Here is a 24,711-nt window from a genome sequence, read left to right as displayed (position 1 = left end):
GGACCCACCGGAAGACCTAGGCGGGTGATAACCCCTCACCATGGCTGACAAATCCTGTGACCACACTGAGGTACTCAAATCAGATCATAAATCTTCCCAAAGTACACACACACACACACACACAATGATCGGCAGCATAGATCCACCTATAGCGGCCGCGATATGCCCCAAGCCCTACAATAGAAGGAGAACCCCCCCTCTCCTCCCGAGAGTGAAATAAATTCCAGGCGTAGTACACGCGTGGACTCCCTCCGAGATCACCTTTAGAGGAGTACTACCTTCCCCCCGGGTTCCTCTTAGGGGAAGGCCACTTTTATTTGATATTAAGTTCAGTGCATGTTAGGTGTTTAGTTGACACCATAGATTCTTTGTTTGGGCGACCAATGCTTCTAGTTGGGAGGATTATGGGGTGAGGGTTTTGGGATTGTTAAGCACAGTTTCATCAGGGACCTGTCGGACCAATAGAGGAACATGGCCAGAAAGGTTGTCAGTACACTACGGGCATATTTCCAACAAGCGCATAACACTGCCGGTGACAATTAGGGCAGCCACCAACACATACTCACATGGCAGAGTATCATCATAATGTCGATACTCTCAGAACACTGAGGCTCCTGACATAGTGTTCCTGTCCGAGACACACCTTGCAGGTACAGAATGCACCCTATTTAGGCGTACAAACTATAAGCTGATATTTCACTCAGGCTTCACAATGGGCTCAAGAGGTGTCATGATCTTGATATACAAAAACCTACCCCTCCACCTCTACACTGTGACCCATGATACAGGAGGCAGATACATATATGTGACGGGCGACCTATGGGGGCAATCCGTTGCACTGATAGCTATCTATGCACCACCGACCCTTCTAGAATCACTGCTCACTGACAATACCCCGTTAAACGCTAATGATACCTCCGACTGCCTGATACTAGGCGGTGACTTCAATGAAGTCATGAATGTTACCCTGGATAGATCCCACATACGAAATAGGAACCCCAAAGTCCCCACTAGGCTTGCTACGTTTGCCAACGCACTCGGCCTGTGCGATGTGTGGAGGGAACTTCACTCAGACGCTAAAGCGTACTCTTTCCACTCGGGGGGCCCATGCCTCGCTCTCCAGACTGGACTATTTTTTCACTCCCGCAACTGACCTATATAGGGCACAGGAAATGAACATGCTGCCTAGAGGCATCTCTGATCACTCTCCGCTAGAAATGCTACTTATAACGTCCCGGAGGCTCCCACCGCCATGTTGGTGCCTGAACACTTACTATCTGGGAGATCCTGAGCTGGTAGACAAACTACAGGAGACCACCAACACATACTTTGAATTAAACACACAGAAGGCAACAAACCCTGAAATGCTATGGGAAGCCTATAAAACGGTGCTAAGGGGCAAACTAATATCATGGACGGCAGCCAAAAGGAGGCTGCACATGAGCAAGATTCTTGAAGCGGAGCTCCAGGTCAAGCAGGCAGAGGAGAGGAGAGGCACGTAAACGAAAATATGCCGGCCTCTAACCGGACGTTGCTACTAGCACAAAAAAGATTGCAAAGCATAGCGATGGACAATGCGCGCCAAGCGCACACTGCAATGAGAGCAAGGATCTATGAAACGGGTGACAAGGCTGGCAAGATGCTGCATGGCTGGAAAGGAAGGAGCAGGGACGCAGCCATGTCCGGAGACTCGAAGCGGAAGGATCGAACGCAAGGGTGACGGACCAGGAAATAACCCAGGGCTTCGCGGAATATTACGCAGAGCTATACAGTGAATCCCCAACCCCGATGGACGCTTCGATTATGGACCGAATCGAAACCCCTACCCTGAATGAGGCGCAGCAGCAACGACTGGAGTGGGAGATCACGGAGGAGGAGATCCTAGCCGCCATTTCTGGGCTCCAGACCGGTAAGACTCCTGGTCCAAACGGCTTCCCAGTAGAGCTATGGCGAAGGGTGGGTACCAACGTGATAGCCCCCCAGCTCCTGCAAATGTACCTCCATGCACGTGAAAAGGGCATTCTCCCTCCAGATCTCCGAGAAGCAACAATAGTAGTGATCCCTAAGCCGGACAAGCCTCCGGAAAGATGTAGCTCGTACAGGCCCATTTCACTCATCAACTCTGAGACTAAAATACTGGCGAAGCTTCTAGCGGACCGCCTACAAGAGGTAATTCCCTCCTTGATTCACCCAGACCAGTGCGGTTTCATGCCACAAAGATCAACTCGCATGAACCTCCGCAGACTATTTGCGGCTTTGGAAAGAGCCGACAGCATACAGGGGCCACTGGCCCCGTTAGCAATTGACTTTGAAAAGGCCTTCGATTCGGTGAGATAGGAGGCTGTCTGGACCATAATGCGCTGCATGTACTTCGGCGAGAACTTCATGAGTTGGGTGAGGCTGCTATACGAATCCCCGGTTGCTAGGACCAGGGTCAACGGTTGGCAATCAGAACTGTTTGGCCTGGGAAGGGGTACAAGGCAGGGCTGCCCACTATCGGCCATGATTTTTTCTATTGCGATTGAACCCCTGGCGATCCTGCTGCTAAACGACTTAACCTGGGGGGTTTCCGGTGGTCCGATACCTGGGAAGACAGAATATCCCTCTACGCGGATGACCTACTCATCTACCTGAAGGACCCAAACACCTCCTGCCTCAGAGTCGTGCAACTGTTGGGCCAATATGAGGCATTCTGTGGACTACACGTGAACTGGTCCAAGTCCATCCTCTTCCCTATAGGGAACACCCCATTGGTGAGTCTGGCGACCGGCCCCTACCAGATCGAGAAGGAACAGTTCAAATACCTGGGGATACACATCACAATGCACCTCACTGAATATACTGCCCTGAACCTTTCCCCCTTGGTGGCAAAATTTGCGGACGACACTCGCCATTGGATCTCCTTGCCACTGACACTGATAGGAAGGGCAGCATTGTTCAAAATGATCACCCTCCCTAAATTTCTATACATCCTGCAAAATGCGCCATTGTATATCGACCAACGGGACTTCCACAAAATTGAATGCACCCTCCGGAAACTGCTCTGGAAAGGAGGCCACCCGAGAATGACTCTTGCCACCCTTCAGAGGTCCGTCGGGGAGGGGGGGGGGGAATCAGGCTGCCCAGGATGCAATCATACTACTGGGCCAGCCAGATGGAGGTGGTAAACGACATGCTTCACGGTGACAGGAGCCTCCCGCACATCAAGGGCCTCCACTGTAACACTACAAATAAGCCAATATAGCACCTTTACAGAGACTTGGACTGCCCTCCGAAATCTGATATGACATCCCACATAACGAGAATCTGGAAGGAAGCGCTTCGGTTCTTGGGTCTATGACTGTTTCCCCTTCTGCTTGCTTGTGCATCCCAAAGTATTATCTTTCGAGGGGGGTGGGGCTGGTTTTTATTTTAAAAGTATATCCAACTTCTTCAATATGGTATCATATGCATTGAGGGAGTCCCCTCACTACCTGTGCTTCCGCTCTACCCGATCCAGGACTATGTTTCGTTCAAGCGGAGAGCTTTCGGGCAAGTCTTGTATGGTCCGTCGGTGGGTCGCCCAGGTGTGATTTAGCTGCATGTGGTGGAACCTTTCTGTGTCCGGGAGGGAGAACCTCTCTTGCATTATCTCGAATGTTGCCAGGTTGTCTTCCTGTACCACATCTCCAACGGTAGAGATTCCACGCTGGGTCCACTTGGGCCACTTTCGGCAGTTTTCGTACTTTGGGAAGGTTGCAATTGTTTCACAATGGTTGGGCCAATGTTATTTTCCCTCCCCACCCCAAGAACCGAAGCGCTTCCTTCCAGATTCTCTGCACAAGATTATGGAGGATTCATCTTTGATGATTTAACACAAGTGCCAATGGACATGTAGAAGTGGCCTTGTAACTGCTAGTCGCAAAGCACTTGCCCTGCCTACCCTCCTATTGCCATGGAGGGTGATGAGGGACAGAACCTATGTACAGCAGTCACTGACATTCCAGTTATTTCTCTTAGGCTCATGTCCTCAATACGGCCGTGGGAGTAGCAAGGACGCTACATATTGAGGGACTCGCACATAGGCCCGAAGTTGGCTGGGGCCCCCTGGCACAGGTCCCACTCCATTAATCTGCCTTGTGACTGCCAGGTGGCTTTCACAGCACCCACAGAGGCAGTCATAACTGTAAATAAGTAAAGGAAACTGATTAAAGGAGCAAAGTATGCATGCCCCTGGTGCCATCCTTCAGATTCATCTAGCCTCACAAAACGAGCCATGTTAAAAATCATAAAACCTTGACAGTAAGGTGTGTGAAGGTGTGTGTAAAAGGGTGCATGTGTGCACGCAGGTTTAAGGATCATCCTATTACCAATGTGGGGCAGGGATTGATTTCTATCTTTAGAGCTGTCATCTGGGCAGTTTGACCTAGAAGCAACAACTGCTTTAGGAATTTGTGCTCGGATACCATTAATTGTGCCACATAAATGGCTGCAGACACATGCAAAACATTCTGGAGAGTGTGATAACGCTGCTAGTGGGGCTTCTATTGAATGGTCCGCAAAGTGCCAATTGAATCTGAGAATACCCTCTGCCTCAAGGTGACGATACTATGATTGAGTGTGTCATCCCACCAGCCAGAAGCTGTTACAGGTTATATATACTTCTATTTGCAGCAAAAATATCCGTTGCAGTTTTGAAAGAAAGGAGTATGCACGAGGGGCGAGCATAAGGGGGCAGCCCGGAAGAGGTGAGTGAGCAAGTTGGGCAAGAGAGACTGCGCAATAAATAGAGCAAATGGCTCGAGGACAGGAGAGCTGAGGGTGGGCAGGCTCTGCCGGAATCTGGTCACCATAATTCTCAGTGTCACACGGGCACCACATTTCCAGTCCTTTTACAAATCGCGTCCGAGATGCGTTAGTCCCATTGGTTTGAATGAAATTAACCAAATATAAAATTCCACTAGATGTCGGCCTATGCACAGCATGTGATCTAAGCAGATTCCACAAGACTCAGAAATATATATATATGTGGTTTTTTTTGTTGATTTTTATCCGCGGCGAGGTGTTTGGAATGGTTATGTGAGGACTGCTTATGAAACAGCGTTTCAGTATGCTGTTCACAACTGAAATATATATATATATTAAAAACAAAAATCATACATTTTAATACAATTACAAATATAAAGCACAGATTGGTAGAGTATAGCCTTAGATAACTGCAAATCTGTACTTATGCGCAGGTGCTGCCTTTCTTTCTTCACATAGAACATACAAATAGAAGCACTGTATGAAGGGAATCCCCTCAAGCCCCAGGTAGTCCTCTCTCCCCGGAAATTGTATTCCTCTCTAAATAAATTTTTAACCTTACTGATCGGTCCGATTTTTTTGATTTCTAGTCCAAGCAAGACTGTTTTGAATTTCTCTTTTACACCTACACATCCATTTTCTCTATTCCCTCTGGGTAATACCACATATACCAGAGATCTAATTGTCAGAACCAAAATTGTAGGAGTGTGAGCGAAGGAAGTCTAATTACTGCATCATCCTTAGTTCACATATATGGTCACGGTTCACCCCTTCCCCCTTGACTAAATATATTCTGAAGGCTCTTTAATATAGTAATTGAGAAAAAGAATGCCCACTTGTTTCATCTAACACCGCTTCCTAATTCACAAACCGGTCCCAAAAATGTGCACAAATAGATTTAAAGGGGGTGCTTGTTCTTCAAATCTAGTCTTAATATCCCTTGTTATTCTATGCTGCTGCACAGAATTTTTTTCAGTCCATGAAGTCCATTTCACATTATTTCCCCTCTCAATCATGTCTCTGCAAAATCTTTGTAACAAAACAGCTGACCATTATTTTTAAAATGCTACAAAGTAGTACAAAGTATTCACAGCCCTGCCAACCTACATGGTATAAAAATATTGTCACTTTTGTATACTAACCCCACAGTGTGACAATGGTGTTCTTTGGTGTAATATAAACTCTTTTTCATGACTTTTTTTTATCAACTATTAAACCGTTTTTTTTTTTTTAAACAGATTTCTGGTAGAGTGCTTTGGATTTGTTAACCATAGCACTTAGCATAGATTAAATATATTCAAATATGTGGAAAAGGGAGGGGTAGACTATCCTTTGTTTCCCCGACTTTACTTACAAGTTATCAATATCTAACGTGCCTTCAAACCCTTCTAAAGACACTTATACAGATTCATCATCAAGAATTGACTTCCATTCCCAAAACTGTAAGAATACTGGGACAAGAAAAAGGAGCAGAGCAGAAAAGACTGAGTACAGGCTGCGCTCTAGTTGTTGCGAGTGCAGCCCTCTCGCCAGGAGATTTAAATCCCAACAGCTGACCAGGGCGCGCTGCTGGAAGGAGAAACCTGCTTCTCTCGGGAAGTACAGAAGACAGAAATGATAGGTTGACCAGGAGACCAGACACGCTGCCAGAACGCCAGACGCTGGCAAAGGGCTTGTGGGCGTTCGCATGTTCGGAGCGGTGGCGTTGTCCTTACCATAGCCGAATGGAAAGAAGACGAGCACAGCATGGGGGCAACCCATGGGGAGCGTCCCAGGTGAGGAATGAGGGCTTATTAGCGGAGAGAGAAGCCGACTCACCACTCCAACTGACCGCGGGAAGAACGCCAGCAATAGCCGGTGAGTTCCCTAAAAGTAAACCGTGACATCTTGGCATACCGGCAGACTTGCCGAAAGCAAATGAATATAAAACCTGTGGATAAAAAGCTTGAAAGAGAAGGAATACTGAACTCTTTATAAAAAGGGAAAGCGAACAAGAGGAGACTAGGTTTTGCAAGTGTATGCAATACATATTGAAGGGAATCCCTGGCAGGATAGTGCACCAGGCAGATACGGTGTTAGATAAAAGCAGATGCAAGAGGATATTACATTAAAATGTGTGTGCAATGCAAACATGGACAAGATTGTTTACAATTGAAGGTGTGTGCAGAGCACCCAGGAAAGAAAAGCCCTGACAGGATAGTATACCGGCAATTACAACTGTGCTAAAGAAAGCCCTGGCAGGAGAGTATACCAGGCAAGGTCAAGAGTGTTTACATGGTTAAGTCCTGGTAGAGAAATACACCAGGCAAAGACAAGACAAATGGAACAGTATACCAGAGGCATATCAGCAAAAGGTGTCCTTAGAAGGATAGATCAGTACCAGCCAAAGGTTATGTGAAACCATGCAAGTGGTGAAAACCTGGCAGGAGTGTACACCAGGAACCCCAAAGAGATAAGGATAAAGAAACAAGTGTTTTTTGTGGAACAGATACATTTTGGATTAAGAGAAATTCAAGGAACTGATAACTTTAAACATAACAAGAGAGGGTGAGGAAGGGAACCACCCTCTGGAACAAGGAACTCGGTCCTCCTGGAATTTGTGTTGGAGTTATGCACTCTTCTTTTTATACATTTATAAACCAAGTAAGGTCAAAGACATTACCCTTTCCACTTTAGAGTTTATTCTTTTAAGAGTTTGAGGGCCAGAATAGTACTGGACACGGGGTGGTTTCGCTTTGGACATACTGACATTGAAAGGCCCTTGGTTTTGGTTTTAGGTAGGGAAACTCCTAGAGTGCAGGGATAGAGGGATTTTTCCACCCCAATAAAAGTCTTTGAACAAAACTATGAACCCCTTGTGTCCGAGTCTCATTCCTGACTCCTCACAAAATGCAGTGCCCATTAGAAATATTAGTACCACGTTCAAATCCCAGGAAGGAAGCAGAAAAGGGGCAGTTAAGAAAGTATTTGTCAGTCCTTTCAGGAATTGTTTGACAATTAAGTAAGAGCCTTGTTCTGCCATGCGTTTAAAAATGGACAATGCCGCCAGGTATCCATTGACGATAGCCATCTGCAGTAAAAGGATCTATATCATTAGCTCTACACCAGCTGACAAAACTTGCTCCAATTGCAGCAGTATTCTGCTAGTCTTCTAGTCGAAATCAACACCTCCACCATGTCTTCCGGGAGTTCCCAATCTTTACATCTTTACATCTTAACCTCTCGAAAACAGGCTTGAAGGTACACAGTTCTGATTCCTGGTTGAACAAGTCGGCCTCTCTCATTTGAGAGTAGGTCCACTCTCTTGGGAAGATGGAATTGAGGACAGATGGACACGTCTAGAGTACCACATCCTCCTGGTACCAATGCAAGCAATCGACACCATAGATTTGCCGAGCTTCCTCAACCTTCTGATGACATGAGGGATGATGGGTACTGGTGGTAACGTGTACAGGAGTGAAAAGTCCCAGTCCACTATCCTATCTGAGGATATTCCCTGCAGCAGAACAGGTCTGTTGATACTGGACGTGAACAGATCTTCTTGAGGTGTTCCGCAAAGGGCAAAGATCTCTAGAAGGACTTCCTGAGCCAACTCCCATTCGTGGGGGATCGTGCTTTGTCTGCTCAGAGCGTCCGCCGTCGTATTCTCTTCTTCAGCTAGGGGAACAGCTGACAGATTCAGTTTTGTAGCGCCCAAAACCAGAGCTGCATTGCCTCCCTGCACAATGGTAGACAGCTTACACCACCCTCCACTGTTGAGTTAATGCATGGCCGCTGTGTTGACCGTCATTATCGTGACGTTCGTCCCGTGAATGTATGGCAAAAAACAGCCATCAGCAATAGTCTGATCACCCTGAAGTCTGCTGATCATCAGATCGCACATGTGAGCTCCCCATCCCATGGGGAAGCATCCGTGGCTACAGTTATCTCCGGCCAGGGTTGCCAAAAAGGTTCCCGTATTACATTCTCCTCGCAGGTCCCCAAAGGAGACCCTGCGCGACCTTGCTCAGGACCTGGAGAAGGTCCATGGTCCTGCCTGAAAATTGTCACCACTGGGATCGGAGGGCCCACTGGGGAAGCTTATCCTTAGGCTGGCTTCTGGTACCAGGAAAATTCAGGATGCCATTAGGCCCAGCAACCTCAGAAGAACAAGTTACTTACCAACTGTAACGTTCTTTCGACTGGATGTTCCTCCCACGTACTCCTCATCTTGTGATAAATCGTTATCTCCAGCTTCGCTGCTTCGGAAAAAAAATTCTCGGCAGAGGGCGCTGTGCTCGAGGTGGTGGCGTCGATTGTCCCTCGACGTACTCCGTACTCTGTCGACGTCACAATGGTATAAATAGCTCGAGCCTGTTGCTTCAGTTCTGTTTTTTCGATGAAATATATATAGGAGGAACACCCATGCCCGATACATTCTTCGTGAGAGGAAAGTGTAAGAACAGGTAAACTGTACTGTGGGGTTGGATGGGAGGGTCGATGAGGAATACGTGGGAGGAACATCCAGTTGAAAGAACGTTACAGTTGGTAAGTAACTTGTTCTTCGAATGGATTGTGTCCTCCCACGTATTCCTCATCTTGTGATAGGCTCCCATAGCAGTATCAATTTTTGGAGGTGGGAGTATCATTTCAGTTTTCGTGGACAGAATGCAGAACTGCCCTTGCAAATAAACCCTCGTTAGAGGAGGCAGTGTCCAAACAATAATGTTTACAAAGGTATGTATTGTTTTCCAGGTTGCAGCTGCATAAATGTCTGCTGCCGGGACTCCCCTCTTTAGAGCCGCAGAAGTAGCCATTCCCCTTGTAGAATGGGCACGAAGCCCATCTGGTGGTTCCTTTCCCGCTAATCTGTAGCATTCAACTATGGCTAATATGATCCAGCGGGAAATGGTCTGTTTTGTTACAGATAAGCCTAATTTTTGACCAGTGTAACCCACAAACAGTTGGTCATCTTGTCTAAATTTAGCCATCCTAGAGATGTAAAAACTAAGAGCCCTCTTGGGATCTAATCTATGTAATCTCTCCTCTTCTTTGCCTAGGTGAGGAGGAGGATAAAACGTTGGAAGTACTATTTTTTGTGACAAATGGAAGTCCGAGACTACTTTTGGTAAAAGTGAAGGTTTAACTTTAAGGACTACCTTATCTTTATAAAAAATAGTATATGGTGGTTTGCATGAGAGAGCCTGAAGTTCGCTAACCCTGCGGGCTGATGATAGGGCCACAAGGAGGACAGTTTTTAGAGTTAAAAGCCTCAATGGACATGAGTGCAGAGGCTAAAAAGGTATGCAAGTCAAGAATTTTAATACTAAATTTAAGTCCCAGGCTGGTACATGAAAAGGGACTGGAGGGTATACATTAGTGAGCCCCTTTAAGAATTGAATTATTAACAGTATTTTGAAATATGAAACCTCTTCCGGGGAGCGCTTGAAAATGGACAGCGCAGCAAGGTATCCTTATATTGTTCCTATCTGGTGCCCCAGATTAGTTAGATGTACCAGAAAGGAAAGCACCATTGGGGTGCCACACTGAAAAGGGTCCACATCCTTGTCCTTGCACCAGTTACTAAACCTATTCCAGCGACATCGGTACAAAGACTTTGTTGCTGGTCTTCTGGCCGAAAGCAAGATTTCCATTACGTCATCCGGAAGATCCCAATCCTTGTATCTCAACCTCTCAGAAACCATGCGTGAAGGTTGAATGTCTTGGCCTCTGGATGGAGAACCCGACCTTCCTCTTGCGAGAGAAGATTCTCTCTTTGCGGAAGACGTATTGGAGGGCAGATGGACATGTCTAGAAGGTCCGGGTACCACGTCCTCCTGGCCCAATCCGGGGCAATTAAGATCATGGTTTTCCTGAACTTTCTCAACCTCCTGATTACTTGAGGAATCACGGGGACTGGGGGAAACGCGTACAGCAGTGGAAACTTCCACTCCACTACGAATGCGTCTCCCAGAGCTCCTCTTTGAGGAAATTCCCTTGAGCAGTATTGATCGCACTTCCGGTTGATCGCGGTGGCGAACAGATCCACTTGAGGGGTTCCCCAAAGGGCGAAGATCTCCTGAAGGACTTCCTGAGCCAGCTCCCACTCGTGAGAGACCGTGCTCTGCCTGCTCAGAGCGTCTGTCGCCATGTTCTTCTCTCCGGCTAGGTGAATTGCCGACAGAGATTCCTTCTCGTATTGCCCAGAACCAGAGCTGCATTGCCTCTCTGCACAGTGGCAGTGACCCTACACCTCCTCTCTTGTTGAGATAGTACATGGCCACTGTGTTGTCCGTCATTATCAGAACATTCTTTCCCTGTACAGAGGGCAGAAAGGCCTTCAGAGCTAGTCTGATTGCCCTCAGCTCTAATAGGTTGATGTGTAGTTTGGACTCCGATGGAGACCAACGACCGCTGATTGTTAGATCGTTGGTGTGTGCTCCCCACCCCTTGAGTGAGGCGTCCGTCACTACCGTTATCTCCGGCCATGGTTGCCAAAAAGTCTCTCCCTTGAGAATATCGTTGCAAGCCCACCATAGAAGATCCTGAGCAACTGCGCTCAGGACTTGCAGAAGATCGACATATTCCCTGAGAACTGGGACCACTGAGTTCCGAGTGCCCATTGAAGGGATCTCATTCTCAACCTGGCCTCTGGTACTAGAAAAATGCAGGATGCCATGAGGCCGAGCAACCTGAGAAAATCAAAGGCTGGTAGACGTTGAGCATTCTGGAATTTTGTTACCATCTGCTGGATGTGGAGAGCTCTCACTTCGGGAGGCGAGGCTTTTCCTGATGAAGTGTCCAAGACTGCTCCGATAAACTGGAGTTTCTAGGATGGTATCATGTGGGACTTCTTGAAATTGAGGGAGAAGCCCAGTTTGTGGAGGAAGTGGCAGGTGATCGAAAGATGTTCCTGAGCTTGTTCTGGGAGAACTTGCTCTGATCAACCAGTCGTCCAGGTAGGGATATATGTGAATACCTCCTTTCCTGAGACTTGCTGCCACAACCGCCAACAGTTTGGTGAAAACCCTCGGGGCGGAGGTCAACCCGAATGGCAGAACTCGAAACTGATGAGAATTGCCAATTGCGAACCTCAGGTACTTTCTGTGCTTTGGATGGATTGGCACATGAAAGTAAGCATCCTGAAGGTCCAATGATACCAACCAATCTTGGAGTTGGAGAGCCTGAAGGATCTGAGAGTCACCATCTTGAACTTGTCCTTCCTGAGGAGCTTAGTTTCTCAAGTCCAAGATGGGTCTCAGTCCTCCGTCCTTTTTTGGGATGAGAAAATATGGGGAGTACCAACCCCTGTTCCTCTACGCTGCAGGTACCAGTTCTATGGCACCTTTCTCTAGCAGCGTTAAAATTTCCTGCAACAGGAGCGGATCCGGAATTTTGACGGAATTGGCTCCCGGTGGATGATTGAGGCCTTTTTAGAAAGGGGAGACAGTAACCATGGGCTACTGTTTCCAGTGCCCAAGCATCTGAGGTAATGCCCTGCCATTCCTTCAGATGTTGAGCGATCCTGCCTCCCACTGGTGTTTTGTGTAACAAGGTCTCAGAGGGATTTGGAGGCGGCTGCAGGAGTGGCTGAGGGTACAGATGCCGCTCCTGAGGCTGATTTTGCACCTCTTCCCCGTGTTCCACGAGGGAAGTTCCTTTTGCCCCTTTGAGAGGCCTGTCCTCTTCCTCTACCAAAAGATGAGTAGTATCGAAAAGAACGACCCGTCCAGGAAGATGAGCCGGAATAGGGTTTTAGAGGCTGGCGAAAAGAGGCGCTAAGTGATTTAGCTGCCGCTTTCGAGGTCTGAAGTTTTTCAAGGCTTTCATCAGCCTTTCTGCCAAAGAGCCTCGAACCATCAAAGGGCATGTTGAGGAGTCTAGCTTGCACATCCGGTGCAAATCCCCGACTTCCTCAACCACGCAAATCTGTGTAGCACAACGCTTGCAGCCATGGATCTGCTGATACTATCAGCAGTATCCAGTCCAGACTGGAGGCATTCCCCCATTGCCTCCTTCCCGTCTTTGACTATATTCAGGAAGCCTTCCCTTTACTCGCCTTCCGGAATATGATCAGCCGCCGCCGAAATACAGTCCCACAGGGTATGGGTAAACCTGGCTAGGGTACAGGTGACATTTGCCGACTTAAGTGCCATACTGCCTGACGTGAAAACTTTACGTGCCCAGGCGTCAATTTTTTTTTCCTCTCTATCTGGAGGGATAGTTGGATAAGCAGTTTGTTTTGAAGTGGATGCTGCTTGAATGACTAAACTCTAGAGTCGGATGTTTATTCAAATATTCAGGATCCGATCCAGCTGGTCTGTATTTTCTTGGAAAAGTGCTGTCTGCAGCAGCAATGGTTTCTGGTTTCTCCCAGTTTTTCTCCACAGTCCTTTGAAGGGCCCTGTGAAAAGGGAGAACAGGATCCTTCTGAGGTCCCTTGACGATAATATCTGTCATGTCATCTTGTTCAAAAATGGGTGAAGTATTACCCCAAACCCATGTATTCAACTACCCTGGTCATAAGACCCCTGTACCCAGCATTTGCATGCTCTGCAGGATCAGGTTTGGCGAACTCTAATTCTGGGGATGTGTCAACTCCACTGGCAGAATGTAGAGTATCACTCGGGTCTCTCATTCTAGATTCCTGGTCAATAAGTTCTTCAGGAACTTGTCTTGTACTATAAGTAACTCCCAAAGGAGTAACTTCGTCTTCTTCTGAAGCAGACTCTTCATAGATTGCAGACATAGATTTGAAAAAGTCTGATCTGGGCAAAGGAGTGAATCTCCTTTCTTCCTCTTCCATCTGCTTCGAAGGAAATGGCAAATCCCTTAAAGTTTTCGAGGGTGTCTTCGAAGTCTTCGAAGTTTTCGAAGATGACTTCGATAATGGCGTCGATGACGTATGTGGTTTTGTTGTCGAAATTATCGACGTCGAGGGCGTCGACGAAGTCGTCGAAGTCTTCAACGATTTGTGTTTCTTGGCCGGCACTGGAGAGGTGCTCGACTCTCGAAGTTTCTTCGACGGTTTTACGTCGACTCGAGGTTTTTTGTATTCCTCGACACTACTGGTTTTAGCCATAGTAGCCTTGGACTTCCCTTTGTCGTCCAATGGAGCGACCTTAGGAGTATGGCTTTTTCGAGGTTCTTTCGAGGGGGTCGAGGCCGCATTCTCGAAAACCTCCATCTTTTTGCGGAATTCTTCCCACTTACTGGGAGAATCCGATTTAGTCGGAGAACGAATTTCTTCAGTCGACTCTGAAGAAGAAGATGAGGGAGATCTAGGTCTCCTCTTCATTTTTTTCGATGACCACGAAGAATGTCTCGATCTACTTCTAGATCGAGATCTCTTCGAGTGCCTATGGCGATCCGATCCGTTAGAATCGGTCGCTTTCTTATGTTTTTTTGACAAAACCTTTTTTGAGGCCTCCTTCCCCACCGACAGTTTACCTCTCCTCTCACGGAGAGCTTTTTCGGTCATCGATTGGCAGGAGCCGCAGTCGTCGGTTCGGTGACTGGAACCGAGACACCAGAGACAAATCCGGTGGGGATCGGTAATCGACATCTTAGACCCACAATCTGCACAATTTTTAAACCCAGTTCTGGGTGTCGAAGGTGTCGAAGATGATGACATTTTCTTCACAGAAAATAGAAGCGAGCCGTTCTCGATAGCGAAGCGATCGGAAAAACGGAACTGAAGCAATGGGACAATCGACGCCACAACCTCGAGCACAGCGCTCTCTGCCGAGAATTTTTTTTTCTGAAGCAGTGAAGCTGGAGATAACGATTTATCACAAGATGAGGAATACGTGGGAGGACACGAGTGGCAAGTGCTGTTGAGATGTTCCAGAGCCTGTTCAGGAGAAGGGGTTTTGTCAGCCAATCGTCTAGGTCGGCAAAGATGTGAATCCCTCCTCTCTTTCAATTCACTGCCACCACTGCCATCAATTTGGTGAAGAGCCTCTAGCCAGAGGTGAGCCGAACTCGAAATGGATTGTGAGAACTGCCAATAGCGAACCTCGTATACTTTCATGTGCCTATACATCCCAAGCACAGAAAGTAAGAAACCTGAAGTAAGATTGACGCCATCAATCCTGGAGCTGAAAGATCTGGAGGGTCTGCGAAAGAGGGACCACCTTAAATCTATCCTTCCTGAGGAACTTCTCAGGTCCGAAATTGGCCACATTACTCAATCTTCCTTGGGAACCAGAACATAGGTGGAGTACCAACACTGGTATTGTTTCACTACAGGTGCTGCGGAAAGGGTACCCCTGTCCAACATTGAAAGAATCTATGTAGAAGGATCAGATCTTGTTCCCAAACACATTGCTCGATTGGGGAACAATTGGGGGAGGGAGGGAGTCTTTGTAGAAATGGGAGACAGTACTATTGGGCCACTGTCTGTTGTGCCCATACATCTGAAATAATGAAATGACATTCTCGCAATGCTGTGTCAACCATGCCTGCCACCAGGGTCCTGTGAGTAAAGAGCTCAGAGAGGTTTTGGGTCTGTGGCAGAGGGTAGTGAGGAGGTGGCTGCCTGAACTGTTTTTACTCCACGGACTCTGGGGGCAAGCGAGAACCTCCTTTGTCCTCTCTGGGTAGACTGACCTCTTCCACGTTAGCGAAAAGAGGAGTAGTAGCAAATGGAACGCCCTCACCAAGCTAGCATAGGCGGTTATTGTGGCTGATGATTAGCTGCCCCTAAGGATTTTGCTGCAGCCTTTGAAACCTGGTGTTTTACTAGGCTGATGTCACCTTTGGTCCAAAAAGGTTGGACCTATCGAAGGTTATGTCCAGGAGCCTACATTGGACCTCAGGGGCAAATCCAGACTTGCGTAACCACCAAAATCTCTGGATCACTGCACTGAAGCCCATACACCAGCTGACGCAGCCTGACGCATCAAAGCCTGACTGAAGGGATTGGCAAGACGCATCCTTACCATCAATGATGAGATTATTGAAGTCATCTTCCATCCATTTAGCAATGGTTTCTGCAGCCTGGGAAATGACATTCCATAGTGAGTAATTGTATTTCGCCAGAGTACAAGATGCATTAAAGGCCTTTAGTGCACTGGTCCAAGCAGAGAATACCCTCTTTGTCAGTGCATCGTATTTCTTATCGTCCCTATCCAGAGGGATGGTCAAATAAGCTGCAGCCTTTTAGGTGGAAGTAGCCGCCTGCACCACCAAATTCTCTGGCGTTGGGAGCCATAAAGGAAGTCTGGCTCAACAGAAGGTGGTCTATACTTCACCAACTCCTTGTTAACAGCAGGAGTGGCATCATGTTTTGCCAGTTTTCTAGGAAGGGGTTTCTTAGTGCTGTATGGAAGGTCAGCACAGGCTCCTTAGAAGGGTTGCTAGGTCTGGAAAAAATCTGGGGCTACGCTAATGTCAGGACTCGGGGCTAGCTAGCCTTTTGGTTGTAGCCCCCAAGCATCTATCTGGGGCTACAACCAAAAGACTCAGTGCGATGGCCCCCTCAGCCCGCCCCCCCGTCCCCTGCCCCCAGCAACGCCTCTGATTCTAGGTAATGTCCTTCTCAGGACACCCTCAACCCAAATACTCAATCACACTATTCATGACTGTTCTATAGGCCGTATTTGGTTGAGAGTGTATGTCTGGTGTATCACATTCAACCTCAGGGGAGGTAGCCAGAACACTGGCTTCTTTTCAGACAAGTGGCTAGGTTTTCAAGCTGGGATTTGTCCAAGATAAACTCCTCTGGAGCATTTGAATTTCTAAAACATGCATACCCGAAGGGTACATCATCTTCCTCCTCATCTTCTTCAAAGATGGACCCGAAGGATCTGAAGAAATCAGTCTTTGATTCGGATGCAGCACTGTGTGGGCATTTAATGTCTCTGCGTTGGGCCCAATTACAATAGCTTCAGGCCCTACTTCTTAGACAATCCTGGCTACACCTCTGGCAAGAACCATCACCTTGACTGTGCCAGGTGTAACTAATCACTAGGTGTCGTCACTTCTCCCCAAGGGGGAGCACTTCCCCATGAGGCTACCAAGGCCGCTACCTAGCCACCCCCCCAGGGGTGGTATAATGCAGGTGGGCCTGATGGTGAGGAACTCCCCTCCTGGGGACCAGGACGACCACCCAGGGTACCCGCCTTACAGTCACAACCTCAAGGTTCAATCACAGTCACCAAACTGGTCACACCACCCCATTACCTCTTGTTGAGCATAAAACAATATGCTATAGTAATACGTCCAAGGTTGATCCGTTTGAAAGTACTGGGAAGAAGATAAATAATACGAAGAATACCTTTTTCGCAAGTACTGATGCAAGGAGGATGCACAGAGGCCTTGTAGAAGGATTTGTAGAACTGTGAACACGTCTGCGAGGAATTGGACATTGGCGGCCTGGAGCAGCCGCAGGGTAGGAGGCCGTCAGCGCAGGATCCAAGAAGCAGCAAAGACCCGAGCAGAAACCACTGGCGGGCAGCAGAAAGCGGCTCTCCACGAACTGAATTCGGTCAGTCCTACGAATCTGAGGCCGGGCAATGGTACAACCTCCAGGGGGAGGTGGACTATGTGATCCCTGAATAGTACCAATATTGCAAGGAACCAAACCAGAAACCAGCAACCGCAGGAAGCAGGTGAGCGCAGAGGGCGCAGCGACTCCAGCCCCAGAAAGAACCACCGCCATATGCAAGAGTCCCAGAAGGTAATGGGAGCTTAGAGTGGGCTAGTAGGGACAGGCAGAGTAAAAGGAAAGTTGCCAAAACACACTGAGGGTCGCAAGGTATAGAGATGGACCAAGGAGGGTCTGGGACCCCATCAAAACTGCAGAGTGCATATGAGGTGCACTACCTCGGCACAGTGAAACCGTTCTAGAGCATAAGGGTCTGGGACCCTGCAAAGTTCAGCAAAGCGATCTTAAGGGGAAACCTTCTTCACTACAGTGGAAGAAGGGAAACAAATGACAACCAAAGAAGTGTTTGGAACCCTAAAGAAAGCCAAGAGGGCATCCGAGGAACAACTCCTTGCCTCAGTGGGGAGACCAATAACCGCCAGAGAAGGGTCTGGGATCCTAAAGAGAAGCCATTTGATAAAAGACTGAGTAAAACCCATGAGCCAGGGGAAGGGAGTCATTCCCTGTGGTATTTTCTATTGAGAAAGAACAATTGTTGGACACCGTTGAAGAACCAGAAGAAGGGAACAGTTTTCCTGAAGGAAGACCTTTTTGTTTGTTTATTCTTCAGCTATAATGTGAGGGTTAGAATACGGTTTGACACAGGTCGGTGGAACTTTGATTTGACTGATGTTGTGAGAATTCCTTTAGTTGTAGTTTGGGGGAGAGAAACCTTGTGTAGAGATGGGGACAGTGAGGTTTTCTACCCAAGAAATAAAAGTCTATAACCAAAATCATGCCAACTCTCCTCCTTCTACACCCTTACACAGGGAACCAACAAGATGCAGAAGAGCTTGAATATTTTGGCCACCTGAACTCAAACGGCAATCACTGATGTCCCACAATTGAAGGAGAACTCATGCCTTCATCGGAGCGTGAATAAGAATTCCCTGGGCAGAAGTTCAAGATGGACCCAATCAATCTTCTGGGAATTATGGTGTCAGATTGAACAGTAGGGGTAAGATGCTGTGCATGAAAGAAAGACCGGATAAGTCGGTCATCTATGAAAGATAGACAGGGAGCACCTGAAGACAAAGGAAGTTCGACAAACTGCAAAAACCTCAGTAGAGATACGATGACCTCAACATGAAGGGGAGTACCTAGACCCAGCAATAAAACATGCCTCTTCAAACACCTGCACCATATATATATATGAAGGACTATCTATGCTAGAGATTATCCGACAGGTGTGGAAATAGTGATCTACCTTTCATGAGCAACGAGTAGACACTAGGATTAGGCGCAACAACATGCAAAACACGTGAAGATACATGATATTTTAATATGTAGTCAATTATAACATACTACCGCGTTCATGAACTGTACGTACAAATACATTTAAGGAAGAAAAGACACTAGCTACTTAAATTACAAATCTTAAAGCCTCATTTTGAAATAAACAGCTTCACAGGAGAAGTCTGCTGCAATTTACAATAGCATGCAACCGCTCTTACCTTGACGTAGCCTGTGCCTCCCTCAAGATCTGGGTGAAGCGATCCGCCAGGGGCAAGCAGATGGGCCCCAGAAGTAACTCAAAGCTGGGTTGCATTAGTTCAGTCAGCCCTTTCATAAAGCTGCTGTCACAACAGTACACCTTGTTGTGCGGCGTGATCATGTAAGGTACGAAGCAGTAGTTTGCAGAGCACATCTGTGGATACACAAGGCAAGTGTACTGTGTTACCGCATTAAAAGATCTTATGGTTCGACTGTGTGCCGTTCAACAAGCAAGACGAGATCAACTATTACATTCAGCTCACAATTGAAATGCAGTACTCTGTTCATTTTGAATCCAATTATCAATGGAAGCCTCGATAGAGAAGCATATCGGGTAAACAATGGCAGAGGGCAATTTGGCCCTTCCTCCTATTCTGCACTTCCTCTTTAAACAGTGATGTGGCAGAACATCTGTACAGGGCTCCAAAAACTGAGCAATACTTTATCAGTCAAGAAAATATATCATTGTCCCAGCAGGTTTTTTTTATCAGAATGGCAAGTAAAAATAAAACCAACACAGAGCTTATCATCCAGAGATGCCTGCCGGGTAGACTTTCTGAAAATGACAGTATTGACCATACAAGAGCTAATCATACATAAGAAAAAAAAACATCAAAAAGGTATAGCTGCAGTAGACCGAGGTTGCGTATCTGAGGAGGTGACGATGTGGTATTGTAGGCAAAATTGGATAATAGATGCGTTGAGAGCAGCACTTGACTTACCTTGTGCCCACAAAGCTTGGTAAATGCATTAACTTCTGGACAACCTTGAACATTACAAAATAACAGAATAGTCAGCACTCATTTTATTTACTTATATACTTTGCGGATACTAAATACTGATGGTGAAAGGGGTTTATATTTCACGAAAGGCGTCCCTAATTGTTGTGCCAGGCAGAAAAGAAGTGTAGGAATAACCTTCGTTTCCATGATCTATGAGAATTTGGCAAGTGTATCATGTCACATGAGACATGCAGTGGTCTTCGTGGTTGGGAGCAGGGCCCCTCTATTTTGTTTTAATTACGTTTTAATAAAGCTTTCCGGAATGGTTTAGTTTCAAAATTAAAGTTCAGGAACAGTTGAAACTTACACTTCCGTGCACTGCACTGAACGTTGCCTTAAACAGCAGGCGCATTTGTTTGTGCATATGAGGGGGCCTGGCGATGGGGTTTGTGGGCAGCAGGGCAGGCCAGCAGGGAACATAGTTCCACTCCTTATTTGCATGCACTTCGACCACTGGTGATATGTCTATTATACAAACTCAGTCATACAGACACCCAAAGGGCATGATCACGCACAGAAATGGCAACAGGTGAGATTGGGAAGAGGTCTAAATTTACAGTGTTGGCAACACCTTTTTGCACAAAGTGAAAGCTTTCCAACCTCCTCAGCGGTCTGACTCTGGCTTAGATTGCTGCCAATTACAATAATAAAAATAATTTCGCATCCTCCGGTATCTGAGCGCTGCTTATTATTACCCACGGTGTGTGGTGCCAATTTATCGACCTCGGAAGGATGAAAGGCTGAGTTTGGCCCTGCCGGGATTGGAACCTGTGTTAGCAGGATCTGCACTGATGTCAAAGCGAACGCTCTACTCGCTGTGCCACTTGACCGGCATGGCTTCTTACGGATTCTTCATACACATTCGCTCAAGTCATTTTCAGCCATGCCAAAAACAGAGGCTTGGACCTAAAAGGAGCGCTGGAAATATTTTGATAAGTGTCCCATTTTTTACAGAGTGAGTAAGAGTAGCAAGCAAGCCAAATCCACCTTAAACGAATTTGAGTGGGTTCTCTTCCAAGAACTATTTTAGCACATTTCATAGCATATTGCTCAAGGACACAGTCATATTAACCATATGTTTTAGTGACAGTTTTGAAAGTCGAGCTAATAAATATTCCAGCCACGGTATGGTCGGCCGCAGTACCAAAGAGCATTATTTCTCTGCAGTAAGAAATTACATTTAGGAACCAACGTGTAACGCCCATTAAACAGGCATTTATGCAAAGATTCCCAATGCATTTGGCAGCTTTGCAAAAAAATAATGCACCAGGAGAAATACAATTTTAAATACGGTGGCAGGAAGTACAAGGCCTTTGCAACTGAACATAATGCACCAGAACTGCTTGGAATATTGAAAATAAGAACAGGGCCATATCAAGGCCAGAACAGGGCCATAAGATTAGAAAACAAGGTTGCAAAGACTTATCGTTGTTCCCTTAGAGAACAACCATGAGTTTATGATTTTCTTTAGGAATTGCTAGGCCCATCTAAAGCCACAATCAATGAGCAATCCATCATCGACCTCTTTGATAAGATTACGGAACTGTGCCTTTCTAAAGATGCTTTTGCTATGGAGGATAGAGATTTGCAGGAGGTGAATGCAACTGTTCTTTATTTGACTTGAAACCTCATGGGAAGGAATATGTTACTTACCTGTAACTCTTGTTGTTCTTCATTGGTATCTTTCATAGTTAAACATGCTGTTTGAATAAGATTACACAGCAGTACCTAAATATAACCAAATGGCCAGAGGCATAGCTTTACAGAAGCAACCACTCACATCTGGAACACTCACCTCATGCAAACGGGTTTTGAAGCACTGCCTCGCCCACCCTGGTCTCCTCCTTGTAATTCCCATCGACACAGTAGAACCATGTGAAAGTATGGACAGACATCCATGTGGCTGCCCTGCAGATATCGAGCAGGGGAACACCGTAAAGGAACGCCGTTATAGAAGCCAACCACTTTTCGAGTGTGCTCTTGGTATTCCTGGAAAGGGCCCTGTTGGCCACACGATGACAGTGGGAAATGCACACCGACATCCATCTAGCAATGGAAGTCTTTGAAAGGGCATTGCCTTTGACAGAAAGTCCAAAGGCAACAAACAACTGTAGAAGTCCCTAGTGGGAGACACATAACTTGAGGGCTCGGGCGACATTCGGGGAATTCAATGATCACTCCGCCAGAGACAAACAATAGCGAAAGAACACTGGCAGAAGAATTCATTAAGATGGAATGCAAAAAGGACCTTCGGCATGAAAGAGAGTTTCGCCCAAAAGACATCTTGGGACTGATGAAATGTCAAGTTCAAGTTAGGCTTGCAGGGGAGGGCCTGCAGTTCACTCACCGACTTAGCTGAAATAATGGCAACTAGGAACACAGTCTTCCAGGAGAGAATCTTCAAGGCGGTTTGTGCAGAGGCTCGAAAGAAGGGCACGTTAGTTTGGAGCTCAGACCGGGGTAAAGGCGTGAAACTGTCCTTTCAGGAATTCTTTCACTAACCTGTGTGACAAGAGGGAAGGAGAACCTGGGGCACGCGTGTAGCATGAAATGGCTGCCAAATACACCTTGATAGAAGAGTGTGCTAAACTAACATTTTCCAGGGATAGGAGGTATGGAAAGACATCTTCTGCCTGAACCTTTAACGGTTCCAGGCGTTGACCTGTACACCAGACAGTGAAAAAGCTTCCATAGATGTTGCTCATCCTCTGGTCACGATTTATTCTGCAGTCTGGAGGTAGCAGTACGTTTCAAAATTCTAGAGCTGCAGGAGCTAGGCCGTCAAGTTGAGGGACGCTGGGTCATGGTGCAGGACAGACCCCGAAGTCTCTTGAAAAGAAGTTGGAGACCGGGGGCAACCTCATGCAGGGAGCCATCGACAGGTGAAGAAGGTACAAGTACTAAATTTGTCGCGGCCAAAATCATTGTGCAGTGATGTTGCTTGAGTGTACTGAGAACTCAAGGCAGGAGAGGAATTGGGGGTTGGGGGGCAGGGGAGTAGAGTTACAATCCTTCCCCATAGGAATGAAAAGGTGTCCCCTAGGCTCCCCCCTCTGGGGAAACATGATTGGAAACTTTGTGCATTACGTGTTGGTCAATGTTGTGAATAGATCGATATCCGGATGTAGCAACTCGGAAAAGAAGGAGAACATGACCTTGGTGAAGCTCCCATTCGTGACAGGACCCAAGTTCACTGCTGAGCGAGATCGCCATCGTATTGTGGATCCCTGGCAGATGGAAGGGAATCAGAAACATGCTCTGCTTCAGTGCACATGTCACAATGCCTGGGCCTCTGCTGACAATCAGCAAGGGGTCCCACCTCCCACCCCCCACTAGCGAATATAGAACACAATGGTTCTGTGAAGACACGGACCACTCTGTTCTGCAACTGAAGCCTGAAGCACTACAGCACCCAGAACATTGCTTGCAGCTCCAGAACTCTGATGTGTAGAGCATTTTCATCAGACAACCACATGCCTCTGGCGTGGAATTTGGTTGCGTGAACTCCCCAACCCTCCAGCGAGGCATCCGTGGTGACAGTGCTCTGATGAGCTGGGTGGCGAAAGTGTGGTTGAGAAGACTCCACCATTGGAGGGCATTCCAAAACGATTGTATGAGGTGCAGTTTGTCCTCCCAAGACCCTTGAGATTTGTTGCCAACAGGCATCCAGAAACTCTTGAAGTGGTGTCATTCGGAGTCTGCAGTGTCGAATCAATGCATGAGTACATCATCCCTAGGAGGACTTGAGAGAACAGTTGGAAGCAATGGCCAGGCGCGACAGCTGCTGGACTTTGTTCAAGATGGATTTCCCCCTGTTCTCTGAAGGCGTGGCAACACATGCAAGAGTGTTGAGGCGTGAGCTCAAGTTCAGAGTTCAGAGCAAGACTTAAACAGGACTTTGCAAATTTTACCAAGAAGCCCACTGACGCTAGGCATAGGATTGTCTCCTTGGTGTGTTTGTAGTGGAAGAAATGGGGGGGCGCACCAACCAGTTGCACAGATATGGGAAGATCTGAATTCCTGGACGCCAGAGGGGGGGCATGACTGGAGCCAGACATTTGGTGAACACCCTTGGTGCTGACTTTAGCCCAAAGGGCAAGGTTTTGAATTGGTAATGTTTTCCTGCAACCTTGAAGCGGAGAACACGCCTGTGCTGCTAATGAATGGGGATATGGATGCATCCTCTAGGTCTAGAGAGTAGAGAAAATCCCCTTTTTCTAGCGGTCTCAAGATGTGCTGGAGTGTTGCCATATGTAAAGTTTGGAACTTGAGTAATTTGTTGAGTCTTCTTAGGTCTAGTATGCGTCTCCAGACTCCTGACTTCATCAGAAAGTATCTGGGGTATACTCTGGTGCCCCGTAGATGTGGTGGCATGACTTAGATTGTCTCTTTTGTTAAGACTGACTGTACCTCTTGCAGGGGCAGGTATTTTTCCACCTTTGGCAGCGGATGAATGGAGGGAAGGGACCTAATGAACTCCCAAGGTATGGCAGTGCTGAATAATGGCCAACACCCATTTGTGGGTGGTGATGGACTTCCACTGTGCATCAAAGTTGGCAAGCCGCCCCTCTAATGGGGTGTTAAAGTGGGGTGTTGGGGCCAGAGCCTGAGCAGGCCTGCTTCGGCACTTGGCTTCCGGAGGAAATGTTGCATCGTCTCTGGTTTCCCCAAAACGCTTGTTATCTCCCCTTGTAACCCTCTTGGGTGTTGCTGGTGCGGGACGTCTGCGGACAGTAGGAGGATCTATAATCCCTCGAAGTCCTTGAAAACCTTGATTTCGCTGAGTGAAAGGATTGGCGTCGGTGTTGCAGAGTGCGGAACAAAGAGGTTTTGGTAGTGGCCTTGAAGGCCTGCAATGTTTCATCCACCTATTTTCCAAATAAATCAATGCCGCCAAACCGCATGTCGACTACCTTGGATTGGACTTCCGGCCTGAAGTTGGTGGCCTTAAGGCAACCCTAACTACGTAACACTGCCCTGTTCCCCATCTGGCAGAATCCTGTGTCCGCAATGTCCACAGCA

General features: G+C 47.2%; 1 protein-coding gene across 2 annotated transcripts in view; it reads right to left on the bottom strand.

The window, feature by feature from the left end:
- The window catches only part of MAP3K5 (mitogen-activated protein kinase kinase kinase 5), a 1,851,596-nt gene that overhangs the window by 1,291,295 nt on the left and 535,590 nt on the right, over positions 1-24,711 (bottom strand). For both annotated transcript variants that reach the window (XM_069607656.1, XM_069607657.1), the window contains exon 4: positions 18,868-19,061. In XM_069607656.1, coding sequence (XP_069463757.1) covers positions 18,868-19,061 — 194 coding nt within the window. The remainder of the gene's footprint in view (positions 1-18,867; positions 19,062-24,711) is intronic.

This window comes from Ambystoma mexicanum, chromosome 4q (genome assembly GCF_040938575.1).
Source record: "Ambystoma mexicanum isolate Mex_15411 chromosome 4q, UKY_AmexF1_1, whole genome shotgun sequence".
Lineage (NCBI taxonomy): Eukaryota > Metazoa > Chordata > Amphibia > Caudata > Ambystomatidae > Ambystoma > Ambystoma mexicanum.
The sequence above is the reverse complement of the archived record's forward strand: the minus strand, read 5'-3'. Positions and strand labels throughout refer to the sequence as shown.